Genomic DNA, 9369 nt, shown 5'->3' on the forward strand with positions numbered 1-9369 from the left:
ATTCAGGTTATGATTGCAGTTCACATCTATCATGTCACAGAATTCTTAAAACAAGAACCAGATTCAGAGTTTTGGATTCTAAACCCAGATATTTAGTTGCTCCTCTTGTACCACGTTACTGTTGTCCACCTGATTACTGCAGCAAACAAGGTAGCCACGAAGGTAGTGCTAGAAACCTAGGAACTGGAGACTACAGAGTTTCAGGAAAAGAAGCCACTTTCTTCCCTGGAAGGAAGGCCAGGGAAATACATTCTGAGAGAGAGCTTGTTTCCTTCCATCTTCACAGTCATCTTCTTCGATTTAGAGCAGGGGTCCCCCAACAATTTGGGAACCAGGGACTGGTGCTATGAGAATCTAATGCCCCATCTGAGGTGGCATTGAGACGGTGATGCTAACTAGCGCTGGAGAGCAGCTGCAAATACAGATGAATCTTCCCTTGCTCTCCAGTCACCCCCTGCCGTGCAGCCCCATTCCTAACAGGCAGCCGCCCAGTGGCGGGAGGAAAGGGGATTGGGTAACCCTGATTTAGAGAACGTCAATGGATTTCAATATTCCACTTTTTATACAATTTTTTCTAAGGGTACTAACAGACAATTGTTTTGGAGACCACACAGGACAGTTGGGGGAAAAAGAAACATGACAAGAAAGTCTACTTAGAATTCAGAGGTAGAAGAGCCTCTATGGAAGCCATAGGGACCAATACGGACCAAGGCTTTAGACAAGATGGTGGCTGGGACAGGACCGCTCTATCTCTCAGGGTGAAACTCTATGGCAGAGCAGAAACGTAGAACTTAGAGAAGTGAAGCTGAGGTGGGTGGTAACTCGACCACACTGGCGCTCTAGGAAGAGTGAAGCGGAAAAGCTCTTATGCGCATGTGTGTAACTGGGGAGGTGGATGGGGAGGGATGGGTTTTGAGTCAAGGGGTCCATCCTACAGTGCAAGTTTTCTGAAAAGTGTGAGTCGTTTAAGTCTACTTAAACCCGAGGTGGGGCGTTTCCTATGACGCATGCGTTATAGACAAGAAGAGAGCTACGGTGGCGTGGTCTTTTCAACATCCGGCGTATAGACGACGTCTGAGGTGGAAGGGGCGGGCAGGATTCCCAACACGCATGCGCTTTGAAGCCGAGGCGTTTCCTCCAGAGTGTGTTGAGTGTAGGGCTCTTTATTGCGCAGGCGCAAGGACTGTTCGGTAGGGCTAGTGGTCTATCACCGGGAGGCAAGAGGAGGTTGAAGGGATTAAAAAACCGGGTGCGCTTGCGCGTTGCCGACTGGTGGGCAGAACTCAGGACTTGTGAGGGGCGGGGTCACGTATGCACGTCATTAGATGGGTAGGTGGGAGAGAGGGTGGAGCTTAGAGAGGGTCTGTGCGCTTGCGCAGTGTGGGGGTGGAGGGCGGAGGAGCTAGAAAGCACGCTTGCGCGGCTGTCACAGGGCTGCTTGGTTGGTTAGTGGGGAGTCAGCGCCTGCGTACTAAGACCCGTGTGCAGCAGCGGCGGCGGCGGTAGAGGCGGCGGCGGCGGCGGCAGTGGGCTCGGAGGCAGCGGTTGGGCTCGCGGCGGGCGGACGGGGACGAGTCAGTGCGTTCGCGCGAGGTGAGAGCGGACAGGGCGCGCGTGCGCGGAACCTTGGCTTGGGCCTGGGAGTAGAGATGGAACTGCGCGGGAGTCGGGGAGGGGGTAGAGGGGAGCGGCGGTGGCCGCCGCACAGGGTCCAGTCGGCTAGCGGCGCGAGGTGCGGAGAGGACCGGGCGCGCGTCCCGGTTGGCGCGCGGAGTGACGGTTGGGGCCTGCCAGGTGACGTTGGAGCGACGCAGGGCGGAGGACGGCGAGCCGCGAGGCCGCCACGCGGGAGAGGCCGCCGGGCGGCCACGCCGGGGCGAGGGCTCGGGGCCAGATCGGCCTGCCGGGGCAAGGGTACCTGGGCGGTTGAGAACTGGGTGCCCGCTGCCACGTGAGGTGGGGGAGGGGTCTATTTGGTGAGAGGGCATTTGGGGGGGCTGGCGGCCCGCGGGGGGAGGGGAGGCGGCGTGGCTCCGGCTTGGCGCGACCCGGGCCAGGCGCGGCCTTGGGGAGGGGGCGGACGCGGCACCGGAAGTTCCCCCCACGGGAGGCTGCCCTCGGGGTCGGAGGCCGCGTGGCTAAACGTGTGCGGGGACCCCCTCCCCCCTGGTCCGGGCCACCGGAAGCTCCGGGCGGCCACATGGTGGGCGGGAGCCGGCACCCCCCAGCGCGGGGACAGCAGGTCCTCGAGGGCGCCTCAGGGAGCTTGGAATTGTGAGGAGTGGGAGAAGCCGGAGGCCCGGATTCTGATCACCCCAGATAGCCTGCTGCGGGCATATGTTAGCACTCCCGCAGCTTACAGGCCCTTGGGGCTTTCCCTCCCGAACCTCATGTGAAGTGAAGGGGCCAGCCAAGTGTAAGTGGCACTCTTCTGTACTGGGAGACTAGATACCATGGGGAAACCGAGGGCGATTGGATGGGAGCCCAACTCTTCTCAGTCGTGCCGACAGCACCTTAAAATCCCGGGCAGTGAGTTCCCTGCTGTGATAGGTGCTCTTCACCTTGTCACTGTCTTCCTCGATGTGTCTATTTTGGGAGTTCCTGGTTTTAGAGTCCTTCACTTTACTATCCTAGTATAAGTTATACTACTCACTACTACCAGCCTTTTACTTTCATTTTATTGTCATTCACCACTCCCCATTCCCCCACTTTTACTGACTTACAGGCCCGGCCTGAAAAGCCGACAAGACCGATGCATCTTGGGAAAAGTGGGAGGGCCTTCGAGGAGAGGCTGGGTTCCTGAGTTCCCTTTGGGAAAGGAGATCGAGGTGTTCAGCAGGGGGATTAGTTTGAAAAAACTTTACTTTGCCCTCCCTCGGATGCATCTGCAAATGCATGTTGGAGAGGCGGGAATCCCCCAAAGAGGCCTGTGGTTTCCTGTACCAATGACTGGCTTGTGTGTGGATAAGGTGTAGGGGTGTAACATAGCCGGGTGGGGCCCTGTCCTCTGGTCTCCACCCTCCTCCCCTCCACGTTAGCCCCGCCCTTTTGCTGGCTCATTGCTGCTCACCTAATTATAGCTCTGGTTATGTGTGGGGAAGAGGGGTGGTTGGTTTCAGTGGCAAGTAACACCTGAGTCCTCCCCCCTCCCAGGAATTAGGCTTTTGCCCATTTCAGAGATTTGGCATCCTAATTTGGCCCTGAGACTTTCTTTCCCAAGTCCCCCCACTTTAGCTTTTGTTTGGGGTGGGAATCCAGCTTCTTACCTCCACTATACACACATTAGTTCCATAATATTTGTGATCCCAATCAATATTTAATCTAGGAACTTTAACTTTATTTTAGATAGGTAATAGAATAAACTGCTAGGAAGAAAATGAAGCAGTTTCCAGAAAGGAGTGGGATAAATGAGAGGCCCTGTTAAACCTCCATTCTTACTGACTCCAGTTCTCTTCTTGACTCTAGCTGGAATCGAAGCCTCTTAAAATGGCAGATGATTTGGACTTCGAGACAGGAGATGCAGGGGCCTCAGCCACCTTCCCAATGCAGTGCTCAGCATTACGTAAGAATGGCTTTGTGGTGCTCAAAGGCCGACCATGTAAGATTGTGGAGATGTCCACCTCCAAGACTGGCAAACACGGCCATGCCAAGGTTAGAGTTTTACCTCTCCACATCTTGTCCCCACACCTCTCAGGTCCATGGGGCTCCTGGAAGCAAGTTGTCATCAGTCCTAGCCCTCCACCTTCCTTTAGTTCTTTTCTTAACCTACCATCCAGTTCCTTCTGTTCAGCTCTCAGCCCTGGATACCTTTCTACTACATTTGTTCCCAGACTTGAGCCTCTTCCACTATTGTCTCTGGTAACCCCTTTCTCCATCTCTTGGTGGTGTTTTATGCTTTGGCTATTTAGCTGTTCCTTATTCCTGGCCTTCACTTTTTCTGTTTCTCTCTCTTGCCTTCAGTCTTTGTAGGTGTTCTTTGTTTCTGTTACTTTGCTTAGGGTTCTCCTACCCTAACACAGAATTCAGCCTTCCCTGGAGAGGAACAGTTTACCTCTGAACTTCCAAATCTCCTTGCCGCCCCCTCTCCTTGAGTTCCTTGAGGCTCTTTGCTTTCTTAGGTCCTAACATTCTTGCTAGTTCTGTCCTTGTTTGTCACTTTGGATTTTTCTTTTTCCTCAGAAGTTCAACCTGGTTCCTTTTTAATTTTTTTATGATTTTGTTCCCTAACTGGTTTCTCTATTTTTTGTTGACTTGGCATTCCTCCTGGGTTGCCCCAATTTCTTTCATCCTTTTCTGTTTTGGTTTCTTTATTTTCTAATTGCTTAGTTCTTCCTAATCTCTCCCATCCTTTTTTCTTTTCAGCTCTTTCTTAATCCTTCCTGTTTTCTCAGCTCTTTCTCTTTTACTTATTTCCTAAGTTCTCAGCCTTTTATGCTGATGTTCAGAAAACTCTTCTAAATTTTTACCTGGACTCTTCTAGGCACTTAACCCCTTAATTGTCAAAGGTTTGATAGCTCTGGGTAATTGACTGCTCCAAACCTGGCCTACAGTTTTCCTTATGCTGTCAACCCCAATTTCAGTGGTGGTCTTTTTGCCTCAGGTTCTTTTTATTTTAGAGGCTTTAGTGTTTCTTCCTTGATTTCATTGTTCATTTCCAACTCCCCTGATCTTTGTCCCAGCTGTAGTCTGACTTCCCTTCCCAGCCAAGGACAAGTTGAGCCTTTATCTCCTCTACCCTAGTTTGGTTGGGTTTCTCTTTGATGTGATGCATACATACAGGTCCACTTGGTTGGTATTGACATCTTTACTGGGAAGAAATATGAAGATATCTGCCCATCAACTCATAATATGGATGTCCCCAACATCAAAAGGAATGATTTCCAGGTATGTAGATGGTCTGGGTATATAGTTGGGTCAGTAATTGGAGGTGGTGTACAGATTGAGTAGAAGAGTTTGTGCTGGGAGAGGAGGGAAATGGCAGGAGAGGGTATTTGGTATTAATAGTTTGCTATCCTAGTTTGTCTATCAGATCCTTTATCCTCCGTATCAACTTACTTCAACTTCTTTCCCTATCTGCCCTCAGCTGATTGGCATCCAGGATGGGTATCTATCACTGCTCCAGGACAGTGGGGAGGTGCGAGAGGACCTTCGTCTGCCTGAGGGAGACCTTGGCAAGGAGATTGAGCAGAAGTACGACTGTGGAGAGGAGATCCTGGTATGGACCACCCTCCTCCTTTTGTGCCCAGCTATCCTCTTTGTGCTTCATCTCTGAGCTTAGATTTCTGACTTCTCGTTCACAGATTACGGTGCTGTCTGCCATGACAGAGGAGGCAGCTGTTGCAATCAAGGCCATGGCAAAATAACTGGCTCCCAGGTGAGTATGACAAACTCTATTCCCCCTTCACATACTTTGTTGTCCCCATCAAAGAGTTGCTTTAGTTTTAATTGTTCTAGGCTTACTTTCTGACCACAGGATGATCCTCACCCTTTTTCTTTTTCCAGGTATTATCCTATCTTACTTGGTTTCTCTCTCCTACCCAGGGTGGTGATGGTGGCAGCAGTGATCCTCAAGCCTGCAGAGGCCCCCTCCCCCAGCCTGGCCCAGCTCTGGCCTGGCACTTGGCTGGACTTCTCCTACTCAATTTATTTGACGTTTTATTTTGGTTTCCCCCACCCCTTCAATCTGTCGGGGAGCCCCTGCCCTACATCCTGCTCCCTTGGCCAGGAGTGAGCCATGGCCTTGGTGAAGCTGCCCTCCTCTTTTCCCCTCGCACTACAGCCCTGGTGGGGGAGAGGGGGTGGGTGCTGCTTGTGGTTTAGTTTAGTGGTTTGTTTTTGTTTGTTTGTTTTTTTTTTTTTCCTTTTTTTTTCTATTCTTTTTTTTTTTAAATTCTGGAATCAAAGCTGTGGATTCTGGCAAATGATCCTTGTGCCCTTCCCCCACTTGTCCCTGGTCTGGTTCCTGTTCCCCATAGCCCTTTATCCCAAGCACCACCCCCACAGACTGGGGACCAGCCCCCTCCCCTGCCTGTATCTCTCCCCAAATCCCTTTAGCTGGGGAGGGAAAAGGAGGAGAGGGGAGGGGACCTGCCCCCTCCTCAGGCATCTGGGAGGGCCCTGCCCCCATGGGCTTCACCCTTTCCTGTGGGCTCTCTCCCCGACACATTTGTTAAAAGCAAACCTAAATAAAACTACAAGTTTAATATGAAGCTCTAACTTGGCTGCTGCTTTGAGCAAATAGGTATTTGCTGACTAGAAGATAAATTTGGAAACCAGAAATAGATTTTAGATTGAACTGTGCCACTGAGTTCATTTCAACCAACCCACTGTCCCACTGTGACTTGCCATGGACCTGTCAGCTACCACTCCGCCCTCCAAGTAGTCCTGGCTTGGTCCAGGTGGGAGGCAACACAAACAGCAGCCAGGAACAATGGCAGGTTTTATTGGCCTGGACTAGGACACACAGGCACCCTCAGCCATGGTAAGGGGTGGGGATGAGGCTGAAGATAAAATTTGATGGTCACTTGTGGTAGAATCGCGGGTTCTGGCTGTGCTGGATGAAGGGGAGCCGAGGACCAGGTTGGCTGGCAGCTGCAAAGCTTGACTGGTGGTGATGAAAAGGCTTTGTCAGTGTGCATACTCTCTCTTCTCCATACCCTTACAACCACACCCCAAAGGAAGAAGGGAAAACCAAGACTGTGAGCCACCTCTCCTACCCAATCCTGTTTTCCCTAGTAGTGTAGGGACTGTGACCTAAGGTATGATTTACCATCCTTACCTTTCCTGCTGGTTGCATCTGCACAGGGAGCTGGGGGGAGGCAAGAAGTCCTGGGGCGGGATGCAGAGCTTGGGGATGCATGGGGCGCAGGGAGGACTGCAGAGAAGAGAATTAGGACCTGAGGCAGCCAGGACTTGGGCTCCTCAACATAACCCTTCCCCTGACCTCCCAAGGCTTTACACTCACTGAGTCAGAGAAGCCAGTTTGCTGGTTAGCATGTTCCATCTGCTTTTGCAAGGACAGGGCACTACCAGGCTGGAGGAATCCTAGGTGAAGAAGGGTGTGTGAAATGAGTAGAGAATGAGGAAGGGCAGACCCATAGAACTAGGGCCCCTGTATGGGGTGTTATCACCTGTCTGAGTGGGCTGAAAGTGGCTGTGCACTGCGTAGGGCTGTGGCTGTGGCTGAGACAGGTACTGCACTGCAGGAAATGCTGAAGGTGCTGAGAAAGGCAGGGGCACAGCCATTAGTCTGTTCATAACACTTCCCAGCTCTGGCCCTTGAGGCAAGCCACACGTACCTCCCTTTTCCCATCACTCACCTCTAAGCTGCTGACTAGGACTATAGGTGGGTTGAGTGGGTCCATAGTGAGGTGGGGGCTGAGCAGTCCCATAGGCACCACCTGGGCTGCCTTGGAATTGCCCGTGCTCTGGGGTCCCTGCAAAAGCAGCTGCTGAGCCCACATAGTGCCGGGTCTAAGGAGAGATGAGAACTCACTTCGTAAACTCAAAAGCAGAAACTCAATGTGAATTAGGTATGCCCCATTTTTCCCTATACAGCTAAATGTATATTACACTCATGACTTGAAAACTGATTTAGTAAGGATGCCTGGCTCTAGGTGGAAACAGGGAAAAACAATGGACTAGACACCTAGTCCTACTCCTCTTACTGTAAGCACTTGGGGTCCAAACATCTGTTTGGCTCTGTCAGCTGCCATGAGGGTGCCTGGGCGATTGTGTCCTCCAGGACTCCCTAGAGAGGGAGAGATCTTCATGATGCTGAAATGGGAGTCTATAAGCCCTAGGAGGGCCCATTCTGACAAGTGGTTTCTTTAATCCTCACCCTGCATGCTGAGGAGATGAGTTCCTGTGTGAACAGTCAGGCTCTGTGGGTATGCAGCTGATGTCAGAGTGGTCAGGTCACTGGAATGAAATGAAGGCAGATCAAAATCAAGGACAAGGCCCCCTCTTTTGCCATTAAACACTGATCTTTTGTTACCTGGTCCCAATTATACTTTGTCCTCAATTTTAATTTTAGCCCTCCAATCCCACCTCTGCTCCTTTCGCCTCCGTTTTTCTTCCTCGTGTAAAACTTTCTTGAGTTGCAGGAAAAGCTGGTGCTTCTCTTCCTGTAGGGCCAAAAGCTTCTCTTGCAACTTCAGAATCTGGGAAAGGAGGAGAGAGAAGATGAAGGCAGGAGAGCCAAGGGAAGAGCTGGGAGAGATCAAGGGCCTACATACTTGTTCCTTGGTCTCCTCTAGTGACATTCTCTCTTCCATCTCCTTTTTCTTTCTTCTCTCCTGCTCTTCTTTCATCTTCTGTTCCATCATCTTGTCCACCTCTTCTTCCTCTGGAGGAAGAGTTAGACAGAATGGAAAAGTGGGAGGGTGGTTAAAATAGAATATTATAGATTGAAGACCAGCAAAATCGGGTCAACTCAATGCTCCTTTATGCTCTTGATAATGGCTCTTTCCCTCTTGAGAAGACAGGCTTCTTCTCATCACTGCAATAGGGGACAGGGAAAGGGAGGGTTCATTAGGTGCTCTCCAAGGTCCTTCCCAGCTCAAGAGTTCTAGAGTTTAGACCTGGCGGTTTAAACTCCCACCACACGGGCCTGTTCCATCCCTCTTCTAGCTTCAGCCGGCGGTGCATCAGTCTGCCCGTGGGTGGAAGTCAGCTCTGGGATAGCGGTGCCGCCCTGGGCGTATGTCCTCCCGCTTTGGCCCCAGCTCACCCTGCCGCTTGCGCTCCCGCTCCATCATGATGTGCCGGTGTAACGCCCTGGCCATGGCGTTGGAAAGCTTGGGGCGCTCCAGGAGCGCAGGCATGGTGCTGCTGGGGACGCTCGGACCGTGGGTACCCGGCTCTGTCGCTGACTGCCAGACCTCGGACCCGGCCTGCAGGGAGGCGGGCGCTCAGCGGGGATCTTGCCTGGTCCGCCTAGGCGGAAGCCCGCCTGCCTCCCCGATCACGTGTCCGGCACCCGCCGCCAGCCCGGCCCGGTAGCCTGCCGCGGCTTCAGCGCAGGCGGGGCGAGGGTTTCCTGCCTCCGCGCTCCCGCCCACTTCCCCGCCAGCACCGGCCGCCACCGCCCCGCCCTACCCTCCTTCTCTTCGCTTTCTCGGAGGCCCCCTTTGCGCCTTGGCCACTGCGTCACATCCGGCAACTGAGATGAATCCTTCCGGGGTCAGAGCAATAGGGACCTCGTGGTTTGGGCGGGGAGTTAAAGGCGGAAGCATACGAGACGGGTGCCTGTGGTATCCAAAGTCCTCCACTATGCCTGCCCCGCGCCGACCACACCAAGGTGCCGCTCCTGGCCGCGCGTCAGCCACGAGACTCTGGGAGCTAGTTCTGGCTCTGCGGCGAGGTCCC

General features: G+C 52.7%; 2 protein-coding genes across 3 annotated transcripts; one reads left to right on the top strand and one right to left on the bottom strand.

Annotated features, from left to right (window-relative positions):
- Nucleotides 1-1429: 1429 nt before the first annotated feature.
- Nucleotides 1430-6209, top strand: EIF5A (eukaryotic translation initiation factor 5A). Of its 2 annotated transcripts, XM_039847201.1 has the most exons (6): nt 1430-1593; nt 3466-3651; nt 4780-4884; nt 5084-5215; nt 5301-5374; nt 5542-6209. In XM_039847201.1, exons 2-5 carry the CDS (start codon nt 3487-3489, stop codon nt 5361-5363), a joined length of 465 nt encoding a protein of 154 aa, XP_039703135.1. In that variant the 5' UTR covers nt 1430-1593; nt 3466-3486; the 3' UTR covers nt 5364-5374; nt 5542-6209. The 2 variants fall into 2 exon arrangements, with proteins under 2 accessions (XP_039703135.1, XP_039703134.1); XM_039847200.1 differs by lacking the exon at nt 1430-1593 and having other exon boundaries at nt 5503-6209.
- A 212-nt stretch (nt 6210-6421) lies between these two features.
- GPS2 (G protein pathway suppressor 2) lies at nt 6422-9281 on the bottom strand. Its single transcript, XM_039847198.1, has 11 exons — nt 9100-9281; nt 8732-8894; nt 8238-8347; nt 8050-8162; nt 7841-7920; nt 7668-7750; nt 7320-7473; nt 7131-7220; nt 6965-7044; nt 6779-6874; nt 6422-6604 (listed from the first exon to the last, which is right to left on the bottom strand). The coding sequence occupies exons 2-11, from the start codon at nt 8823-8825 to the stop codon at nt 6521-6523; spliced, it is 984 nt and encodes a 327-aa protein (XP_039703132.1). The 5' UTR covers nt 8826-8894; nt 9100-9281; the 3' UTR covers nt 6422-6520.
- Between the last annotated feature and the right edge of the window lie 88 nt (nt 9282-9369).

This window comes from Pteropus medius, unplaced genomic scaffold (assembly GCF_902729225.1).
Source record: "Pteropus medius unplaced genomic scaffold, Ma_sr-lr_union100, whole genome shotgun sequence".
Classification (NCBI taxonomy): Eukaryota; Metazoa; Chordata; class Mammalia; order Chiroptera; family Pteropodidae; genus Pteropus; species Pteropus medius.

Bases quoted from the DNA above. Each gene is read 5' to 3' on its own strand.
- EIF5A (XM_039847201.1), top strand. From the start codon at position 3,487: ATGGCAGATGATTTGGACTTCGAGACAGGAGATGCAGGGGCCTCAGCC. The intron at 3,652-4,779 runs GTTAGAGTTTTA...GCATACATACAG, and splicing joins GCAAACACGGCCATGCCAAG to GTCCACTTGGTTGGTATTGA. The intron at 4,885-5,083 runs GTATGTAGATGG...ATCTGCCCTCAG, and splicing joins TCAAAAGGAATGATTTCCAG to CTGATTGGCATCCAGGATGG.
- GPS2 (XM_039847198.1), bottom strand. From the start codon at position 8,825: ATGCCTGCGCTCCTGGAGCGCCCCAAGCTTTCCAACGCCATGGCCAGG. The intron at 7,921-8,049 runs GTGGGATTGGAG...ATTTCATTCCAG, and splicing joins CGGAGGCGAAAGGAGCAGAG to TGACCTGACCACTCTGACAT. The intron at 7,045-7,130 runs GTGATAACACCC...TTCTTCACCTAG, and splicing joins CTTTCAGCCCACTCAGACAG to GATTCCTCCAGCCTGGTAGT.